Source organism: Mycteria americana, chromosome 3, assembly GCF_035582795.1.
Source record: "Mycteria americana isolate JAX WOST 10 ecotype Jacksonville Zoo and Gardens chromosome 3, USCA_MyAme_1.0, whole genome shotgun sequence".
Lineage (NCBI taxonomy): Eukaryota > Metazoa > Chordata > Aves > Ciconiiformes > Ciconiidae > Mycteria > Mycteria americana.
In genome coordinates, this window is record NC_134367.1 from 62,367,552 (window position 1) to 62,390,627 (window position 23,076).

General features: G+C 41.1%; 2 protein-coding genes across 8 annotated transcripts in view; one reads left to right on the plus strand and one right to left on the minus strand.

The window, feature by feature from the left end:
- Nucleotides 1-9,877, plus strand: part of L3MBTL3 (L3MBTL histone methyl-lysine binding protein 3) — an 86,316-nt gene extending 76,439 nt beyond the window's left edge. For 6 of the 7 annotated variants that reach the window (XM_075498728.1, XM_075498729.1, XM_075498730.1 and 3 more), the window contains exons 20-22: nt 4,240-4,403; nt 5,442-5,504; nt 7,972-9,877. In XM_075498728.1, coding sequence (XP_075354843.1) covers nt 4,240-4,403; nt 5,442-5,504; nt 7,972-8,115 — 371 coding nt within the window. In that variant the 3' untranslated portion in view covers nt 8,116-9,877. The remainder of the gene's footprint in view (nt 1-4,239; nt 4,404-5,441; nt 5,505-7,971) is intronic. The other variant, XM_075498733.1, reaches the window with a different exon arrangement.
- Nucleotides 9,878-11,872: 1,995 nt separating this feature from the next.
- Nucleotides 11,873-23,076, minus strand: part of SAMD3 (sterile alpha motif domain containing 3) — a 41,219-nt gene continuing 30,015 nt past the window's right edge. The window contains exons 8-11 of the mRNA XM_075497345.1: nt 14,829-15,032; nt 14,265-14,436; nt 12,408-12,490; nt 11,873-12,157 (exon numbers count right to left, since the gene is read on the minus strand). Coding sequence (XP_075353460.1) covers nt 11,873-12,157; nt 12,408-12,490; nt 14,265-14,436; nt 14,829-15,032 — 744 coding nt within the window. The remainder of the gene's footprint in view (nt 12,158-12,407; nt 12,491-14,264; nt 14,437-14,828; nt 15,033-23,076) is intronic.

A 23,076-nucleotide genomic window follows, 5' to 3' on the forward strand; every position in this document is an offset into this window, starting at 1 on the left:
TTTTGGTCATTTGAAGTATTTTGTTTCAGCAGAATGGAAACATACTGTTTTGATGTTGACTTTGCATTATTGTTGTGGTTTAACCCCAGCCGGCAACTAAGCCCCGCACAGCCGCTCGCTCACTCCTCCCTGGTGGGATGGGGGAGAGAATCAGAAGAGTAAAAGTGAGAAAACTCGTGGGTTGAGATAAAGACAGTTTAATAGGGAAAGCAAAAGCCGCACACACGAGCAAAGCAAACCAAGGAATTCATTCACTCCTTCCCCGGGGCAGGCAGGTGTTCAGCCATCTCCAGGAAAGCAGGGCTCCATCATGCGTAACGGTGACTTGGGAAGACAAACGCCATCACTCCGAATGTCCCCCCCTTCCTTCTTCTTCCCCAGCTGTATATGCTGAGTGTGGCATCATATGGTGTGGGATATCCCTTTGGTCAGCTGGGGTCAGCTGTCCCGGCTGTGCCCCCTCCCAACTCCTTGTGCCCCCCCAGCCTCCTCGCTGGTGGGGTGGGGCGAGAAGCAGAAAAGGCCTCGACTCTGTGTAAGCACTGCTCAGCAGGAACTAAACTATCCCTGTGTTATCAACACTGTTTCCAGCACAAATCCAAAACATAGCCCCATACAAGCTACTGTGAAGAAAATTAACTCTATCCCAGCCAAAAGCAGCATAATTATATAAGACAATACAAAAAATTTAAAACCAAAATTGGAGCATTTTAAATTGTCTGCAATTCTTTTTTCTGTTCTACGAAACGAAAGCATTTTGAGTTTGTCAGAATTGACTATTTGGATAAAGTTTCACCAACAAGCTCTGCTTACTAGGATACATTTCTGTGTAGGGTCTTGCCTAATTAGATTTATAAAACTAGAACACTTTCTTACGTTATTGTTTAACAAAGTTATCCTTTTTACCTCCTTTTTATACACATAATTTTGTGCCATTATTTGTTTAAATGTGCCATAATACTTAATCTTTAGGATGAAAATGGATCATTGAGTTCTTGCTATCATAGTAATGGAAAGCTCAAGCTAAAATAATTGCAGTTGTGCAGACTTTTGTGAACTGTGACTGCTGGTACCTGTGCTTGTTGCCCTATTTTTTCTGCATGTCACTTATATTATTATTGTTCAGCCTGCTTTTGCCATACTCACTTGACCACTTCTCTACTGATATTTTATAAAACACGTACTGCTATCTTCCCTTTTTTTGGAGAAAGATTATTTGGAGCTAAAGAACTCCACTGAAATCATGGCCCCTTCATACTTGCTTTTTTTACGAACACAAATCCTGTGCTTAAAAACCTGATACGTGCTAGGAGCTAGAACATGCAGGAGGGAATGAACAGTGTTAATGGTCTCTTGTTAATGCCAGGAAGTGTTTGCCATTTAGCTGCTTTGAAACATGAGGTTATATTTTGTTGGAAGGTAACTCACTAAGAAGATAGAGATGAATTACGGAAGATATGGTTCACAGGGAAGGATAACAAGGTGGCATTAAGTATGAAGAAGAATGTAGAGGCAGGTGGGCTGATGCTGAAGCAAAATGTCATGAGAGAGGAACAGTGGTCAGGGTTAAAAGTGTGAACTTACTGCATCTGGCTCTGCTGTCTTGCGTGGAGCTGACAATCAGATTTTGTTTCTTCACTTATGTGGTTCAAGGAGCTCTTTGTGGCTTTGTGATGAAACTGGCTGACCCATGGTGCACCTCAAGTTACTGTTCTCCTGAATGTCCAAACTGAGACATAAATTGGGGTACATCACATATTTTCTGTGGCCCACAAACACAGATTGCCTCTCTATGGGAAGCAGGGCTTGCAGAGCATGGAATGCCAGAGCATGAGGGTAGGGAGAACTTGTAGATGTCTGGTATTACAGACATAGATTGTAGCCAAAAAGCTGTGCTTTGCACTGTCTTTTGCAAGAATTTACCCACACTAAACCTAAACTTCCTTTTGTCGGGGATGTGGTTATACCTGCTGCAGGGTTGGGGACTTTTTTTTTCTTTTGCTCCAGCTAGTTGGGTAAATTGGCACTTTGCATGCTCCTTTTGTGCTGTTCATCTTACCTGTGAGGCAGATATGACACAGGCTGAGAAGCAGAGGCATTTTTACGCACATCCTCAAAGGCATTAGGCACTGCATTCCTCTCTCTGTGTCAGTAAACAGAGGTCTTGAATGTGAATAGATGGAGTACAAGGTTTAGCGTTATGGAGTGTCACGTTAGTGAACTTATTTCCTGCTAACCTCATTCATAAGCAGCTGACCTGTGTTTGCCTGAAGTTTTCCAAAAAAAAACCACAGCATGGACAGATGCCCAGCATAGATGTTTCATCTGGAACTGTTACCATTTGACACAGCTGTAAACTATTGAAAACAAAGACATATGGGATAGATGGGTAACCTTAGCTGTCATTGCTGCTACTCACTATGCATGTACCTATATGCTCTTACATGTACACATATTTAAATGTGCGAAAATGGAGTGCAATTTGCTTGGAATTTTCTTCACACAGTATTGTCGTCTGCTATTTATGTTATAGTATCAATGTATTACACCTTCGGAGAACAGAAAACAAAAAAAATAACCAAATACTTATATTTTCAACTCTTAAGAGACCTTTTCTAGAAAGGAAAAATCAGGGGATAAGGGTGGGGAGGGGATTCAAGGGAACAGTGAGAAAGATACTGATCGGTAAAATAGGCTTTACAGTCAGCATGCTTGCTGCCTTACAAGACTCTTTCCTTTCTCACTGAGAGTTTTAGTAGTAGTAGGAACTCTAAGGAACATTTGAAGAACAACAGTGAAGTGTAAACAGACATTTAGGGAACTCGCTTCCAAGAGTAAGAGTATGATGCTAGGAAAAAATAAAGGAGTCTATTTAAAAACTTAATCAGTGGGCTGACAATACTGACGAAATGGCTTAAGAGTCAACTTCTCAGTAGCTGACATTGATATAAAATGAGGATAAGTCTTGAAAGTAACAAAAATTTAAGCTGGAGGAGCAGGACAACACAAGCAAATGTAATCACAGCCTATATTGGCCACATTACATATTCTAGACCAGTGCCACTATGCTGGCAAAAATCTATAACAGGAATTTGTGCCCTAGTTGTTGGGCACAAACGTATGAAAACTGGAACAGTAGGGACAGGGAGAACTGTGAATAATAGCAACTTCCCAAAAATGGAAATAGAATGGAGCTGTAATAGAAGTGAGCGATCCAAACAAAAATAGCACAGGGATTTGTGAGTGATTGCGTGAAGCCATGTTAGTAAGGAATATTAGGCATAGGTTCTTTGTTGGCTGCTTCATTCAGAAATGAATTCCAGAGGTTTTCCACAATTTTACTCGGCAATTGGGACGCATTCAGGCCCGAGTTCATAGCAGACATGTTGCTTTTGCATTTGCAATGGCTCTAAATGAACGTAGATGTCTTACGCAGTTTGACGTCATTCGAGGCATGCCTCTTCACTCTTTCCTCCTACACACATCTGCAGCTGCTGCTGCTCTCCAGACAGCAGCGGCAACAGCAGCATGTGGCTGAAGCCACCCTCTCACCGGTACATTGCCTTTGAGACTGGTGGGATGGGAGCTCATTCCTTCCGTTATGGACAAGTGAGATAAAAAGGGAAGTGACCTTGTAAAAAAACCCCATAGCAGCGCAGAGGAGTTAAATGTTATTTTCTGAATAAAACATTTAGTTAAAGTGGGAGCAGGGAATTTACAGACATTTGTGGTTTTTTCCTCAGAAGAACTGAAAAACATTTTGTTGTGGATGAGGCATAAATGTTGTGTGGGCTGGAACTGTACAACTGATTCACTTGGAATTTTGTAGCAGTGCAGAGCTGCTTGTGATGAAGTTATAACAGCTCAGCCCTGGAATTAAGTTAGTTCTTGTACTACTGTACAACTGGTAAATGTGGGTGTGATTTATTGTATCAAAATATTTAAAATTATTTGACCTGTGGTGTGGTATGCCAACAGTTGTGTTGGCATAGAATCGTGTTGTGTTGGAAGAGACTTTTTTCATGTAAGAGTAGTTACATTTATATAGAGCCAATATAATCACAGTCATATGAGTGGAAGAACAGTCATGGTACTCCTCTAATTCTGGTGTAAGCAAAACTGTACAGCTTGTGTAGGGAGGCCCATATTTATCAATAGAAATGAATATGCTTTTGCTGTGACTGATCTCATCACTGACTGAGGGATTTAATGCTTGTTTGTTGCTTCCTGTTGTTGAAGATGTTGAAGAACCCAGCACGCAGAGGCTTCTTTCTCAACCAGTTATTGTGTCTTCCAAGTTGCAAATCCCTGGCCTACCCTTGCGCTGGGAACAGCAGAGCAAGCTCCTTCCAAGTGTAGCTGGGATCCCAGCCAGTAAAGTTTCTAAGTGGAGTACAGATGAGGTGGGTTTCCCCTGTATCTTCTATCTCACTGCCACTGCCCTTGAAGTCTTGGTTGGTTCAGGGCTTTAGATTAGCTGCATAGATTAACAATAATGCATTAGTACTCAGAGGATTAGTGTCAGCCAGACCTAATGTAACAGATCCCCAAAATGCCCATTCAGCTGCCATCCAGCCCTGGAAGCACTAAGTATAATTCATACGTGTATAGATAGGTATAGATATAGATAAATATGTATGTGTATATATATATTCACTGTGGTTAAAAAGGGAAAGAAAAGTGCTAAATGTATGGCCCAGCAGATCAGGTGCTCAAGGTCTACACTAATGACATCTAGCACCAACACAGACATTCTGGAGGAATGGTTTAGGGGCCAGCACGGACCAAGGAGCTATTCCTGGTGCATAGTTTGGATGTAGCACAGTTTTGGAGGGTGAGAATATAGTGCAGAGAGGAATGGTATGGATATGATCAGGCCATGACACCTGATTTCAAGATTAGAGCCCTGTCACTGTTCAGGTATGTAAAAATGCTTGGACAGACAAGGTCTAGTCCCAGCTTTATTTTCAGAAGTACCTATGACTAAGGCAGTCTTCTGGGGCAGTCAGATCTCTCATCAGAGAAAAAAGAAGCATGAACTTTGAAAAAGGATTTGCTAATCTCTGTGTTGTAACGAATGAAAAAGAGAAAGGCAGCAACCATTTTGGTTTGTGAGAAGTGATGCACCAAGAGAAGATTCATGGTTCTGGATCTGCATGGGTAGAATAACCTGAGTAATTTTGAGACAGTAGCCATATCCTACTTTTAGATGTCCTGTGGACCAGAGTGGCACACGGTCTTTTAGTTTGCGGATTTTGTGAATCCTGTCCTTAGACTCCCAGCTGCATGACTCCATGCACTTACAGAAGAAGGTGGAACACCTAATATGAGGCTGTAAAAACAACAGCTAAAAAACTTTACTTTGGTGATTGTCAACCTTTACGGCTATTTTGAAAAAACACTGGTCTTACTAAATCTTTTGTTGTATACTTTGGTGGCAGGTCTCTGAATTTATACGGAGTTTACCAGGTTGTGAAGAACATGGCAAGGTGTTTAAAGATGAGGTGGGTGAATTTTATTTCAAAAAGACACAGAGTACAAAGCTTGGTGGAAAGATTAATTTTATGTCATCATTACAAATACATTTAAAGTAGTAGGATGAAGTGTATGTTTAAAGTCAGATGCAAATGTATGGTAGACTAGGTTGCTTTGCAGGTCATGGAGTGGGAAGGAAGTAAAGAAGATAAAACTAATTAAGTGGCAGCCAGGTCTCATGCTTCTCTAGCTTTGTAACTGCAGCTGAAATTACTTAGAACTAATGGTAGAAGAGAAAGAACTTCGTGATTCAGAGAACTACTGTTCTCTCTTCCCTCTGGTTTGAGGAAATTCATAATTAAGTATGTTATTTTAGTTTTGCAGGATGTTAATAAGTAAAACAAAGCAGAGCAGTGGTTCAAGACAACCACCTCTTAAAACTCTTTGCATCTTGTCTGATCACACTTAGCTCTTGATGCTCTTCCTCCTGATACAGCCAGTTTACGAATGTGACTTGAGTGAGCAGGAAGCGAGAAGATCTGAAGGCTTCTGATGAGGGAACACACTCCTTTGAAAGGAGTGTGTACTCCCTTTGTGAGCACACCAGGCATGCATTTCTGGTGTCTGAGAAGACTGTTGTGCCAAAGTTGTCATTAGGAAGTGATAGGGCTTTTAGGTACAATAGGCCTTTATAAGCTAGGTTGGCTTTTTCTTTTCCACTCGGAGGTTTGTTACTCCTGTTAATTCTTAGTTTCAAGAAGGCTGTTTGATCACAAATTGCCAGAGTGAATAGTTCAGGTGCTTATCCCAGCCAGACTACCTGAATGGGCAGAGTCTGATACTGTAATATCCCAAGTCAGCCAGCCTTTCAAGTGAAGAATAATTGTCGTACTTAGACTTGAGGAGGCACCTCCTGAGGAAAATGCATACAGAAGGCCTTGCTAATCTCCTGTGACAAAAGTTTTCAGGGTGTGCTGTAGATTGTAATGACTATTACAGTTGCATATCGAAGGACTGACAGGCTGCACCTCTGGACATTTTGCACTTGCTTAGTTGTTAGGCATTTTACAGTTGCAGCAGGTATGCAGGCCGAGATCATCTCCTATGTCACTTAGGGTATCTCACCAAATAATTTAAGATCAATAAAAGCTGGCGTATAGATAATCGAGTGAGCAGGTGGGGAGTGCCACAGAGATGGATGAATCCTAAACACTTTCATTCTCAGAAGGGTAAGAAAATACTTGCCCTCTTTAGGATTCAGCCTCTCAGGCTCTGTCTGTTTAACCTCTTAATTAATTAATTAAACCTCTCCCAGTGAGGCCAACCAGCATGGACTGCCTGGCATCAATAGGTCTTTCAGTAGGTAGAAGGTGCTTGTTCAAACTTCAGCTGTGGAAGTGAACCCTCATCCTGCTTATATTAAGACGCTGCAAAAAGCTGGGCACCCGCACGTTCACACACTTCTGGTTCTGAGCCCACCCAGTCTGGCTTTGTGCACGAAATGAGTAGAAAGTAGTTGTGGTAACTGCATGATGCTGTTCTCACTGCAGTGTTCCTCGACTTACGGTGCTGGGGTGTACCTTGCAGGCTTCCTTTGCAGCAATTCTGATTCAGAAAGCTTGTCTTCTAGTCCTACAGAAACTTAATTACACTGTTTTTATTTCAAATTAATATCTTTAAGCCTAAGCAGTGCTCGTGATTTAACCACAGTTGGCTTTTAGGCCTAGCTATCCTGCTGATGTTACACTGCAAACTTACTACAGATACCGAAGTGACCTGAAGTTTACACAAGAACTGTTGACCCCATTGAAGCCCTTGGAAGTGAGGGCCTTGGGGCTCTTCATGTTCAGATTTAGCACTGCTGCTGACAGAGCGATTTGCTTACAGAATATTCACTTGTTTATTAAAAAAGCAACACGACAAAGCTGGCAGAAAAAATATTCAGTGTTTTGAAAAGTTGCGTTTGTGTCAAAGCAGCAGTTTTATGTAGCCTGGCCCCTGCTTACATCTGGGACCAAACTTGCTTTAATTTGCTATTTAATGAACAGGAAGGAGTGGCCTGAAGGGGGTTCCAGTTCTGTATTGGGAGTGAAATCCAGAAGCTTTCTTATGGAGGCTTGCATAAAAGGAGTAGCTAAGATGTTAAAAAGCGTTACTGTGCTGCAGTACAGTTGAATTCTACTTCACTTACCCATTTTACTTTTCAATAGCTTTTACTTGATACTGTCAGTGTGAAAATAAGAACTGGTTAGCTAAAAATTAGCCAGACAGTTGTTTTCAAGCAGAAAGCAGACCATCATCCTGTTCTTTTGGACTAGCTGATCTGTCTGAAAGGTTGAAATCAAAGATATCCTGAAAGCATTTGAAAGTGTTTGTATTCAGCCATTCCTTTACACTGTCTGAAATTGTCGGGAATTTCTTTTCATGTTTTCTGAAACATCTATACTGCTGCACTGTCAGACCTATTAATAGCTTTGTGTGTTCTTTCTTTTAAAGCAAATTGATGGAGAAGCATTTCTGCTAATGACCCAATCAGACATAGTCAAAATAATGAGCATTAAACTGGGACCAGCCCTAAAAATCTTTAATTCCATTCTGATGTTCAAAGCTGCAGAGAAAAACTCACACAATGAACTTTGAAGATAATGGAAAATGTGTACGAGCCAGCTTTCTCCACTGGAGCTCATGTTTTATTCAAAGCACAAAGACTCGCTAGAACTGTTGAGTAAGGACTCTCAGAAAGGAAGAAATGTACGTTCAGCACTGGTGGACTATTTATATTCTTCTAGAGCAAGTACACATCTGAATCCTTCTGGGAAGTGTTCAAGCTTTTGAGAAGGTACTGTGTAACAACCGAGTCAGCTAGTCTTATTTACCAAACTAATGGCGCTAATTCTCCATGGATGGTTAGGATCCCTAACTTTCTCTGGACATCAAGAAAACTTTCATTAATTATTTATGCTGTATTATATAAGGGAACGTTAATATTTTCTAAGAATTCTTGAATTCTACTTCATGTACCCATTTTACTTTTCAGAATCGTTTACTTCATACTATCAAAATAAAAACTGATTAGCCAAAAATTAGGCTACAAGTAGCCAGATGAGACTGTTAAGGCTAATACGTATTTGTGCCATAGTTTAAAAATGAAACACTTAATGTTGCATACGTGACACTTTATGCTATAGCATATAACTTTACAGATTATAAAACTGTCTGTCTGCTTGTAACAAAACAAAACAAACCTTGTTGGGGTTGAAATTATAATGCTTTTTTGATAACTGAATGTTTTTACTTTTGCACGATTACAAAAATGTTATGTGAGTTTTTCCACCAGCATCTTTAATGTATTTTACCAAAAGATCAGTATGGAGAAGGCTGCAACTGAAAAATAAAGTTTGACTTCATAGAAGACTTTTTGTTTATGCTGCACAAAAGAGTCCCAGCCTTTTACATGGGAGCCTGCTACAGTCCTTCAGCACATGAAGGAAAATACGTGTATTTTGAGGTAAGGATATTAGCAAAAAAGAAAATATATTCATTCATGTCTGCACATGCCAGTTTCCAGTATAGTTACCACAACAGTGGAGAAAACCAGTGTGCTAAAGCTAGGACTGCTACTCTGGCTTCATATTCAACATAGGTTTGTTTTCCCAATGGTGGGAGAATTATTTCACCCACCACTTCGTAGTTGGAAAGTCTGATTTATAAATGAATAAGGCATAGGGGGAAAGACAAAGCACAGAGGAGACGGATACTTAAACGCATATGGTGCATTGGCACATCCTAGGTGTAAAATGCATGCGTTTCACTGAGTCATTAGCAGGCTGCAGATGCCACCAGCAGGTACTTAGGTGAGGCAGCCTTCTTCCTTGGAGGATTATTACAACGATTTGTCAGGGAAAGTCGCTGCACTTGGTATGTATACGTAAGATGTAAACCAGATGCACTTTAAATGGGAGAAAGCCTAGCTGCCTGTATAGTGAGGACTGTTCCAGAATGTTAGTTTTGCAAGAAGAGAGAGAAGAGTTGGATCAAGATTTTTGGCAGCCCTCTTCTTAGCACTGCGATGGGCAGTTGCTCAGCCTTTGGAGCTGAGAACAGAGCATTCCCGTTGCGCAGAGCTGGGAGAATTTTACATCTTCCCACAGATTTTGCTAGGCTGTTCTTTGGCTGGAGTTCCTTAAGATTTCAAGAACTCTCTGTGCCCCTTCCAGATCATGTAGGTGACTGGTACCTGCCATAATATGAGGTGAAACAGGGTCAGTATGAAGTAAGTTGCATTGCTCTGTTAATTTCCTTGCATAGCATAGCATAAATAATATTTTTACATTTTGTTCAATATTTGTACATTCAAATTGCACTCTTATTGTACTACATTACAAATAAAACCTGAACTGGAGCTGTCTGTTATATTTGTGTGTGCCCAGGATTCTCAGATGAACCCAGCTGTTCCCGAGGGTGGTGTGGAGTAATTCCTCACCGTAGCTCAATGTGGCCCTGAGTTTAAAAGAGCAACTTGGCTACTGCTGTCTGCCCTCTCCCTCAACACTTACTCCTAAGGCTCACAGGCCACTTGCTGTCACAATCAGAATCCCATTTATGGGCCTGGATTTTGCCACTGGCAGCAGCTGAAGTTGCCCGTGCAGATCAGTAAAATGCGAAATTCTTCTGGTTTTTTTCCTTCTGTCCTTCCATGTAGTTTATTTTCCCTCACCTTCTGTGTCTCTCGTGTGCCAGCTGTGTAGCCTGCAGTGAGAACCAATGAAGAGATTTGCTGCTCGACAGAGATTACTTGGAGATGTTAGCAGCTCCCAGAATTTTTATGTACCTATTTACAAAGTACTGTGGTTTAAGAAATGGGTTTGAATTAAAAATGTTTACAAGATGTAAAATAAACCTCACTTAAATGATACAGAGCGCAACTTTTTATTCATACAGCTGTCACAGCTGTGAGGACATACATAATCCTTACTTTTGTATCCCATGTGATGAGATAGTAGGGTGTAGCCACCTCTGCTACAAACACTACACCCAACAAATTCACTCAGAAACTAAAAACACTTAGGAGACCTGAATCTTTAAAATGGCAGTTGGTATTGTTTTGTATGTTGTGTTGGAGGTGGCCCAGCTGTCACACAGGTAAAGGTTGTCCCCTGATTTCTATGGGAGCCACATGAAAAATCCTAAGACTTTAGCAAGAGAGTCTGGCCATTAAATGCAGTGATCTCCCCTCATACAGGGTCTCCCACTGTAATCTCTGCATTGGAGTCACCCCTGCACAGCCAGGCTGTAACAAAACTTCTGTGGTCTTCCAAGCCGTGTGTTTGAGCGGTTAAAGAGTCATGGTGACCACAAACTCTGCTTTGCCTACATGGACATTTTTAGAACTGGTGGGAGATTGATCTTTTTAGTAGAATGCAGTGTTTTAATAAAAAGCCATTTTAATTTCTAATTAACGTAATGGGTCATGTTTGCTGGCTGCTGCTACTGCCCATTACTAGGTGCTTGTCTGAAGCCGTGCCCTGTCAGGCAGTCATCTCTGGGATTTCCAGACATGGAGGAGTTAAAAGGAGCGTGTTGGGGAGAAGAGGAGGCTGTGGAAGAAGAGAGAAGAGGGCCTCCGCTCTGTGTGGGCAGATAGGAGAGTCACCATGTGGAGAAGGCCGATTTGTTCTGGGGAACAAATTCAGAAAGAAAATGAGGAGTTCTCTCCCTGTTGCAAAAGCTGTGGCTACAAACGCACATGGCAGCATCCCAGATAAGTCATTCTTGCTACTTTGAGAGCTCATCTCAGAATTCCTATTTAGCAAATTCAGGATTAATGTTAAAAAAAAGAAAAAGAAAACAATGTTTCATGCATGCAGAAAATAGTGAAAACTCATCATCTTGCAAATTATAAATCAGGCCCAGCATTTTAAAACAAAAATTATTATAGTAGGCTTTCAGTGATCATAATATAATGAAATGATGGTAACAAGTAAATCTTTAAGTTGTGCCACTGCAAAACATTAAATGTATTAGCATCTGAAGCAGCAAAGTGCTCACATCAACTCACAAGTGTGTTTTTTAAATTCTGATAGTCAAAAGACTATCCAAATCCTTTAAATGCTCCATATGGAAAAATAATGACACGTGCAGTAATCTAGCAAATTTTATTATTTCTAATGCCTCTAGACTGCTCTAGAATTTCCATTTAAAATAATGAAAATGCTTAGGTTTTAAATTTTTAAAAAAGTAGCCAGTACAATTAAAAAAGGGGGCATTATTAAACATAACAGAGTTACAAATATACATACATTTTCACCAGAAAGAATGGCACTGATTTATCTTCACAACAAAGGGATTAATTTTGACAAAACGTCAAATGCTGCCGAGAGGAGTGCTGTGTACGCCGTCACATACTGGGATGCTTGGGCACCTCCAGCCCTCTCCTCGCCTGGGCAGGCAGGGGTGCTGGGCTCCTCACCTCAAAGACCAGGGACTCCAGGAAGTTGAGCGTCCTGTGGATTCTCTTTGGGCACGGGATATCGAACACGTGAAATGCAGCCACCAGCGCTGCCAGGGCCATGGTGCAGTCATCCAGCTGGGCTAGCTCTTCTCTTTCTATGTACAGCGCAAACTCGCACGAATTCACGTTGAAGGGGTTTTTTACTTCCAACACTGGTGTCATCACCTTCACCTAAATTACAAAAAAAGGCTATTTCAAATGATGTCACAACATCGCTTTGGTGAACAGGTCGGAGAAGTAAGTAAGCATAATAACACTGCTCTGAATTTAGCTAGTATTTCTATGAATATTTGCCTTCTACCCAAAAGGCAGGCTAATGTCATCCTCTTCCAGGGACTAAGCTGAGCCACCAAAAGGCCAGGCAATGTGCCCAGGCAGCTCATGGGAGGAAGACCAAGACTGTCAGTGCTCTGTCTCCTACCTCCTCGTTCACTGCAGCAAACAGACTGGAATCGTCTCCAAAGACATCTGGCAGGAGTAAACATGCAGCAGTCGTTTTCATATCTGTCAAAGGCAAGGATTTCTGCTAAATAACAAATGAAAACGTTCCGGCACTGCAGTATCTTTCTGGAAAAGCAGACTGCAGCCTATGAAATAGTTAACAGCTCAGCAGCGGAACTGTTGTTCCGTGCATTTTGAAGAGTAGTTTGTACCACAGTGACGGTTTAGGTGCCTCAGCTGGCAATGGGCGGTAGTGTTCAAATCATTCATGACACTCTGCTACTCAATATTACGATTAAATTTCTCTCACAGTAAGTACGTAGGCCGTTGGGTTGCTTCTAGTGGAGTTTGCGAGCTGAGTAACCCTCCTGCCCCGCCGCCTGTCCCCAGGCTCCTGCCTCCCCCGTGAACGGGATGGCTCTGGGGAGCCCTGGTGCCAGGGGGCTCCCCTGGGAAGGCTGCAGTCCAGGCTGGTGCTGCAGGACCCTGGGAGGGGGCACCCGCCACCCCTCTGCTTCAGCTGTTAATGGCTGCAACACCTTTTTGCAGGTCAGACTTCTGGTGGCGTGTCTTTCCCTGAACCTATCCTGTCAGGCATTTGTTATCTAGGTGCCAGGTCAAGGTGTCTGTAAGCAAAAACAGGAAAGTAAAGGCCTTGGGACTTTACTGAGGTATGAGTTGAAATCTTTGCGGGCATATTGTATAAGAAAAGGGGAAATTACTTACAACGTCCATAGCTTTCTAAAGCCAAAGGTATGAGTAGAAAGTCCACAGAGGCTTTCTGGATTAGGCTGTTCATTGACACTTTTTAATCTATCGTGAGCTATTGCGTACTTGTGTTTTTAAGCTTAAAGGAGTTATGTTAACCTACATGTTAGGTTAAACCTACATGTAGGTTAACATAGGTTAAACTACATGGTTAACCTATGTTAACCCAGTATGTTAACCTACTCTGCTTACTTCTTTAAGAAATGACCCGGTAATAAAAGGAGTGAAACGGCTACAGGAAACCCACGTGTTCATACTGGGTTGCCTTTGATTTGACATCCTGGCATTATGCCTGTTTGATAGAAAACGACAGACAAAGGAGCACTCATCACAGAGCTAAGCTCAGGCATAGGCATCTACAGCTGCAGTTTGGGAAGAATAAAGATCATGAGTAAGTCCTTCAATGTTTTGTCCCTGCAGAACCGCGCTGCCAGACTTCAGGCTGAAAGAAGTTGAGTGACAGCAGGTGCTTGCTCCCTCGCAGGCCAAACACACCGAGGTACCCGCACCTCTTTGCGTGCCTGTGGTACCTGCTCTCCAGAGGTACCAGTTCGTGCACTTTTTCCTGCAGCATGTCTCTGCAGAGATGAGGTACTTGACATACAGGTAGCGGTAACTACTTCTTCCGTTACTTCACTGGGAGGAAGACTTCAACCGAAGAAACAGTACCTCTCTCGCTAAAGGAAATGGTCTCTTTTTATGGGACTATTTCTCTTTCTAAACCAGAAAAATCATTTTCTGCATGTATTTTTAGAAAATAATAAGCACTCTTTTACATATCTAGAAATACGTAATTCTGCTCATCTTATTTTAAGGCAGTTACTAACTTTATCAAACCTGCAATCTTTTATTCAACAGGAAAAAAAAGTTTCAATACCTGACTGACTTAATTTTCCTAGTAATTTATTAGCTTTTATTCTTAATGCTTCCCCATCACTATATATTTTTCAAACAACTGTGGCATTTAAAATGTTTTTGCAGTAAAATTAGAGCTAGTTTAGTTACACAAGTAAGAACAATTAGCTACAACAAAACTCTGATATTCAGAGCATAGAAGATTTGTACTGACATTTTAGAATGTCTTCCTCTGTGTGCCGCTTCAGATTTTCTTGCAGCATAATGTTAATTGGATTATTCCTCACCACACACAAAGATAGTATATTTTCTGCATAAATCTCCAAAATCTCAACTGTTTTCTTATAAATGTCCATGTGTGTGAGAATCTGGAACTCCCTAAAAAGCTAAAAGAAAAAGAAAAATTTGGTATTATTGCAATCCTCAAAAACAAAACTGAAAACAACACGAGGTGCATGCTTTGAAGACAGGATAAGACTAGCTCAGTAAAATAAGATTATAAACTGAAGGGGATGGTTTCATTTCTTTTCAAAGCAGAGGAGGAGTACATCAAGGAACACCAAAATACTTCAAATAACCCACTGGTGTTGTGTGTGGCATGTTTGCCGCAGGACTGGTGAATCTTTTGAAGTGGGGTTAGCAGCAAAAATGTGAGTTAGATAAAAGAGAATATTATTGATGGATACTTCACTGGAAACATCCAGTGAAATGCATGCCTACGGTTGTATCACATCTATAACATAGAATTCAATGTCATTATTAAAAATAGCTCTATTACCTGATAAGGGCATCTTAAGAAAGGAAATAGTCTAAGAATGTCTTTTAAAGGTGCCTTATCACTGATCATCTTCCTCCGTATTTCTATTGTCACATTCATTCTGTTATCCACTTCTTTCCAGTTCCTCTGAGTTTTTATATATTCTCGCTTAAGCCACTTAATGTGTACATCCGTTGCACTGCCTTCAAGATGAACAGGTTCCTCCTATCAAGAAATGAAGGACAGAATTGTAACAAAGCAGCTATCCTTTTTGGTATCTGATGTGGTTTGTGTGATTTCAGCGTAGTCAAAGTGTAGTCAAGCTCGGCAGAAAGTACCTGTACTGTGGTTTCAGGACCAGCTCTGTGAACTCGCCCTCGTACTCTAATGGTTACATTAAGATCTGTTTTCACATAATACTATCGCCATCAGCCATGTCTCCCAAGCTCAAATTACATATTTGAGGATATTAATGAAATTCCTATGCCTGTGTCTGGTTTGCCTAAGTGTGGTTTATTGGAAGGTTTGGTTTATTAGTGGGCATTATATATGGATAATAAACCATTATATATGGTTTATTAGTATGCAGTTCTAACGATGACTCAGTGTTTAGCAGTATTAGCTCTGTATTGCCAAGAGAAATAGTATTTTCTTCTTACTCATACAGGTCCTAAAAGCAGGAGAACTAACTTTCACATTTATGCAACTGAAGTATTTACCCCCAAGGAGACGAGCTGAACTAAGAAAACTCTTAATGGAAAGCATTATTTGAGTAGTTTGACTGTTAGTGTTTTCAAAAAGTTATTTTGTACTTGAAGATACAATTAACAATCTTCATCAAAATTATTCTTATTGTCCCTGCTGTAATTCCGAAACCAGCGATTACTAAGAGGAGGAGTGACTATCCAGAGCAGTACATCTGTGGCAGTAGCCTGGCGCTGTTTAGTTTCTATCAGAGGATGCAGTGAATTCGTCCATTGAAAGAAGCCGAGACGACATACTGATGCATTATTAGTACAGTTACCACTCTCGGGCTGCATTTACAGTGGCTTTTCCCATAAGTATTGTCACTGATGCCGCTGTCATCTACGTCAGAGGTGGCCTGTGGGTCAACGCCAGAGAGAGTTGAGACACGTCATTCTGTTTCCCAGAACATTGAAGACACAGAGCTGCGAGACATGCAACATCCAAAAGTGCTTCGCAGTGCTCTGTATGTGCAATTGAACTTTCCAGTGTGAAGTGTGCATGTGGTATTCCAAGAATGGTTGCACAAGGTACACAATTAAAAAACTGTCTCCCTCACAGTATATATCCATGGATTTCAATAGCCATTGGGATCACAGAAGAAAATCAGCCATGCGCGCAGGACAGTTACCTACCGTGACCCCCGCGGGTACTCCCCTGGCCCTTGCTAGGATGCTGTATCAGCACAGCCTGCACTCTTTCCAATAGAGGAGTTTAGTCTTAATTGCATTCCAACAGTAATGTTGGTTTGTGACCAGCTGGAGTAGGCATTCCCGTCCTCCTCCTCACTGCTCAGAAACAGAGGTGGTGGGTCAGATGATTTAGTCTAATACCCTCCTCTACCTGGCTGAGGGGGGTGCTGGGAAAAAGTATAAAGTAAGGATGACTGTGTCGTGGTACTTCCCGCGTCCTGTCAAGACTCCACTGAACTGGAGTTATGTCTTTATATTTAACAGCCTTCAGTAGATTTTTTTTTCTTCCATTATTTCTCCCAGTCCCTTTTCCAACTCTCATAAAATCGTACCTTCCACAACATCCCGTGTTAAGTTCAGCAGTTTAACTATGCACTGTCAGAAGAAATGCCTTCTTTTGTTTATTTTCTCCTGCTGCTTCTGCCTTCTAATTATACTGGATTCAATACCTATTCACCATCTCCTTGCCACTGTAGTTTTATAGATATGTCATATCCTGTCCTCAGCCACTTCTTTTCCAGCCAAGACCGTCCTAAGCTATTTAATAATTCCACATGTAAAAGCTGTTCCATACTTTCAATTATCCTTGTTATTGTCTTTGCATATTTTCTAATTTCACTACAGCCTTTATGAAATGGGCACAGTAACACTTCAAATACTAGCTGAGATGCTGGGACACCACGGGGGCATACGGTGGAATAATGCACTCCCTTTTGTTTCTTTCTTCAATAATTCTGAGCATTCAATATACTTTTTTGGAATGCTTTAGCATTGTTCCAAATTTTCTTTGGCATAATATAAAAATATCATTTGCGAATAGTAATAATAAGCTCAGAGCCCACCACTGTAAATGTTGTTAGGACTGGGTTTTCTCCTTGTGTCTTATTTTACACCTATCACTATTGAATTTATCTGCTGGTTTTTTGCCCTGTCACTCAGTAGCATGGGGTCCTTCTGCAATTCTTCAGTCACTCTTTGTCTTTAGTAACCCTAGTAGCATCACCAAATGCGGTCAGCCAACTATTCTCCTTTTTCCACATCATTTAGAAATATATTGAACGGCACAAACTAAGCATTAATAATCTTTTCCACTGTAAAAAAACAACTATTTCTGCCTAGCCTTCTTTGTTCTATCTTTTAACTGTTTATCCATGCAAGGACCTTCCCGCTTATCCCCTCAGATCGTATCCTCTAAGAGCCTTTGAAAGGCGTGTGGTGAAATCTCTTCTGAAGTTAAACTGTATCAGCTGGATTTCCCATGTCCTCAGGGTTGTTGAATACTTCAAAGAACTAATGAATTTATGAAGAATTACTTCTGTTTACAGAAACTTCATTGATTCCTTCCCAATATGTTCATCTCTTGGGTCTGCATTACAGTTCTTGCCAAAGTAAAGACAGCAGATTTCTTGGTCAATATGTGCCCTAGCGCTCTCCTGAAACTCTAGAAACTGGCATCAAATTAGCTACCTCCACTTTTCTAGTATCATGTTTCATGAGAGAAATTGCACACCACAGTTAGAAAATTACCTATTTTATCCTTGGACACATCTGAAAATTTTGCACAAGTATCATCTGGTGCTGGGAATGTGTTACTGCTCACTTTAGTGTATTATTCTGTAACCTCTTTACCGACACACCGATCTGAGACAGGTGCCCTGGCATTGCCTGTGAAGAATGGTCTCAGTAATGTGATTGCCTGAATTCCTTGTCTGAGAAGCCTTGCAAAGCCTGTCTGATTTTCCTGGTATGGCTTTATATTCTGCGAGCACCCTTGCACCTGGAGAGCGCACCCCGAGCACTCCCGTCCCTTAGCAGCGTCAGGCTTCCTGCTTCTCATCTGTTTGAAAAAGCCTTTATAACCGGTGCAGAAAAGGCAGAAAACCACAAAACCAATTCTGTATGAATGTGCAGCGGATCACTCGCAGTCATCAGAGTCCTGGTTTGCTGCTAGCATATGTCATCTCTGCAAGCTCCCTGCATCCGTGTTTGGTATTTTCTGGTATCTAATTTATATTGGTTACTGACTGTGAATGCTATTCTAGTATTCACACATCCCCAGGTGAGCCGTTCAGCTGTTCTTAACCTGTTAACGTGCACTAAGTTGGATGGACTGTCCTGCTTCAGCATGACCAGTGCACAAAAACAAGCGTTGGTCCATTCTTGTCAGTCTCAAGATGCTCGTGCTTTCTCACACATGCACACACACAAACTTGGACTGTTGTTTGGGGTTTTTTAATTACAGTTACGTTTTTAACTCTGAGCAAGAGCTAGTTTGAAGCGTCTGACTCCGAACAGCTCTGTTCCTCCTGGCTTCTCCTGTGGGTCTGCTTCCAAGCCTCCTGCCCGTAGAGCAGGAGCTGCTTCAGCCACCCAACGTGGAGCACAGCGGCTCATTTCCAGAGGGGCCGGCACCTTCAGTGCCTTACTTGCAGAGGCAGGAAAGCAAAACAAACTCAGCGCAGTGCTGTAACCACAGACAAACTGACTGGGTTGCTTAGAAACAAACACGGAGGAGAACAAGCCGCGACCTTTACTGCAGCTTATCTCCATCCCCCTTGTCAAGGCAAACACCGCGCCAGTTGATGGACTTTCCATGTAGTCAGCTCTGTCCTTGAGAGCTAGTTTAGCTAACGACATTATTAATTAGCTAAATGAGACCATTTGACATTTTTGTAAGCATCAGTGGCAACCTACCAACAGAAATACGGCAGTGGTATAAGGAAGAATTGCTGTCATACTTTATTTACATATTTATATAATATAATATATATACTTATTTATACATACATCTATTAGGCAAAAAAAATGTGATGGAAAGCCAAACTTCATTGTGTAAATTATCCACTAGATACGAGTAACACAAGCAAAAGTCAGTGTTAGAATTGGTTTCCTTGTAGTGTTCAGCCTGCTTAGAGCGCTCACTGTCTGTAAGCTTTTCACCTTTTTAAGCTGCACTTCTAGGCTGAAGAAAGGTATTGGTAGTTCTGAACTTAAAGCTCTTTAACATAGCTTGTTTAAACTAGTAGTCTATGTAATGGATATTACATACCCAGCCATAAAACGCATCTTAAAACTTCAGTCAAATAATAGAGCTCCAGAAATGTACCAAGTCTGGGGTAGCACCGTTCGGATACCAATCAATGAGAGTTTTCTACTGGCCTTAGTGGCCACTGCTGTTTTCGGAGTTTACTTTCATTTATTAAAGTTTAGTGGAAACATAACAAATAAAGTATCTTGAGGATGGGCGATGGTAAGGATGACGTAAAACACTTGGGCTGTTGTAAAACTATGCTCGCAATGAAAGACCAAGCGAATACCGAGTTCTACGGTTGGCATTAGCGACCAAAGTCACTACGATTTTAGGGACTCCCCGTCTATATACAGTGGCTTTAATACAGTGGCAGATCTGTGCCTTTTATACCTAATAATTTCATTTTGTCTCAGGACAGTTTCACTCCTACTAGGGAATACAAACAATATACTATAGTGTGTAGTGCTATGTAAATATAGATTAGCTGCTAATTGGGAGGACAGATTTATTGCATCATTGCATATTTCTAATTCCAACTGATTTAATGCAAGTGGTGCCAGTTTTTTGGTCAAGAACAGAACAGAGCAATGGGACCTCACTGAATATATTATGTCAAATGACAGTGACTGTCTTTAGCAGAACCAGTGCAGAATTAGAGAATAGCGAGCTTAGATGTTTGTGGATGAGTAGCTGTTTTCAGTTAACCTAGCTGAACATCCAAGGGGCAAAAGCATTCTGATTTATGTTATTATTTCTAAGCATAGTTTCATTCAAATAAAATCTGAAGGTTTTTGATAGAGCAGGAAAGTTTGGCAACAGTTGAATTTTACACAAATGATTTCTGACCTCAGGATTTATTAGATTCTAACATCAAAAGAAGTTTTTGCTTTTATTAAAAAAATTACAAAATACCATGCTTGTAGCAGAACACGTTCTATGTGTAACTTGCTTTATAACTCAGTTTCCATTATCTTCAGCCCCTCTTCCTGTTTTGCAAATTTGCCTTTTTTTCCTAGTAAAGCGCAGTGAATGGGTATTAACTCAGTCTCACCTAAATGCAGGATTCACTTAGAATGTTTTCATTTTCTCCTTTTAGTTTTTAGTATGTGAACAGGTTGATTTTTAAGGTAAGTAGAAAGGTAACCAAGAGGTGGCTTGCTTTTGGGGGAAAGAAGTTACCTCAGTGGGACACCATTTTGCAATGTATTTTAAATTTTATTGGAGAATGAGTTCAAGTGTGATTTAAAATCTTTTATAGTTAACTTTAACATTGCTGGTGTGAACAGGAAGAATCTGGGTTTGGAAAGCTGGTTACTCAACTGGTCTATCAGCCTATTGCATGCTAATTTAGGGAGGACTCTAGATCCTCTCCACTGTAACCATCAAAGCAAGAAAGCTAGTGACAGCACAGCAATATTCCAGTAAAATTGTGACAATAAGGTTAAACTTAAAAATAAGTTATTTCAATACACTGCAGAAAAGCAATCCTACCTAGACTGAAGCCAGGACCTCCTATCTCAATGTCTGAAGAAGCCAAAGGTAACAGGTCAGCATGTGCACAGGAAAGAACTAAAAAATAGCCTTTTTAAATGGGGAATCCGACATTCTTGACTCCGTCACCCAAACTCCTCTGGCCAGATTTTCAGTTGTGTCACCAGTAACATCCATTTCCCTTGCAGTGATAAGGAGAATGTTAACTGGTGATCTTTAATTACTGTTTTATATAGAATCTTGTCTTATTTGGCAATGTACATAATTTATAACATAAAGAATTTCTTTTTAAATAATAAAAGTTTGATTTAAAAAAAAAATAGTCTTTCTGGAACAAACGAGAATTTACCTCAATGCCTTTAAAAAACAAGCTGCCTTTTTGTCACAAGCTCCTGAGAAATACTGCAGAATAGAGAAAAAGGTCAAAAGGATGCAGAAAGGAAGTTAATGAGGTAAGCAGAGGACATCCAGCACTTTTATGTCAGTGTAACCTAGACCTTGCCTGAGGGATGGTCCTGCCAAGGCTCTTAGCCCTTCTGCTGGATTCGCACGCAAAGGCTGGCAGCAGTAGGGGGCCCATCCCTGAGTGCCCATGCCTGCAACCACCCTTCACTTCTCGGCATCTCAGATATCTGTGACTAAAGCCACTAGATCTAGGAGCCACACATGCTTTGCTCACGCTCCAGCTGTCTTCTGACAGGGACCTCCAGTTAATATTCATAGTTCTACTTGTAACCATATGCAAGTAGATTGTATTAAGATGCTCACATTAAAGCAAGAAAACGTACCCACATAAAACAACTAGACTCGAAATCCCTCATGTCTCCCATTTCCTGAAGCAAAAGGATAGTTAGTCATTTGGTCGGAGACAGGCATTTAAATAAAGGCCAAATTCCTTAATGTCCTTTTGGTGGACCTTGATTTTTCCCGAGATACAGCTAGAGATTATATTACCATATTCTTAGAAAAAGCCTCAGCTAGTGAGGCACTTCGATTAATCAGTGCCAAGGAAGTGAAGCTGCTACATCTCTTTGTGGGGAAGAAGGCAGCAATTCTTATGCATGATGTGTATCACCAAGGTCTAAGCTTTCAGTTACTGTTGAAAGCCACATCATAAATCCTAAAAGTCATTAATGTCAACATCAAAGTAACATGACTGCCTAATCACGGAGTGATGAAAGCTCCTCTGGTGAGGACAGCAGGCACCTCTTGCTCTTTACAAGGGCTTACACCAGCTCCTGAATGGTAAACGTAGCCTAGCTGTTGCTAATGACAAAAGATTGAGATCTCTTTTTTTGAAGAATGCCAACAGGACCTACTTACTCCTCAGTCTGAGACAGTGAATTCGAATAGGACCAGTAGAGTTAAAGGGATGGATATGGGGACACTGCACTGCATCCTGGTCTGTTCACTGCCAACCATGGATTCAGGTCCCTCACCTGGGATGCTTTGGGAATATTCCTTTGAGGGAATTCTTTTGGCTGGAGACTGATCTGCTTGCTGGAAAGGGTGGAAACCATGCGATGGTAATGAGAGCCATCTTCTGGAACAGCAGTGCCACACAGAGAGGTTCGGTGGTGCCAGCGCTGAAGGGGAGCTCGTTTTACACCATACTTTGGGACCGGGTTGCTGATGAGTAGCAGTGTTGGTACAGCTGTTGCATTGCCTTTCATTATTGCCACTTTCAGTATCTTGTCAGCTCCCAGCAGCAGCTAATAATATTTCCTTTGAGAAAAACATTTCAAATTTTCCTTGCTAGATGCCAGTGCGTACTCCAAGTCATGTTATTGCTTAGAGCATTGATGCAATAACACTTCTTGATTGCTGAGTCTACCTGCATCAGAGTTCGCATCAATGCTCAAGGTACTTATGCAAGAAAGGCTGACAGTAGCCGTTTCAGCGTCTTCTCTCTGCCTAAACAAAGAACACAGTGCTTGCATACTCGCACTGGGAGTAGGCTGGGACCCTTGTTTGGGATAATCTTTTCCACTAATTGGGTTTTGTAACTTCTTCAGGGTGAGAAGCATCTTTCATAATCTGAATCGTGTGTCTTGATTTTTGAATACTGAAAAGTGGGTCTTGCTATTTTTTCTGGAATACATACAGACAAAGGCATCATAAAAACACAGTGTACAGAACAGTTTTTAATACCACTATTGTAAGAGACAGCCCTTTTTCTGTGGTGACTTTCAGGTTCATCATAATGACATTTAGTATGCTGAACACTGGGGCATTTTATAAAAAGAGGAATGCTCAAACCAGGTTATGATCTTTAGAAAGTGAAGATTTGCTCAAAAAAACCCGAAACACC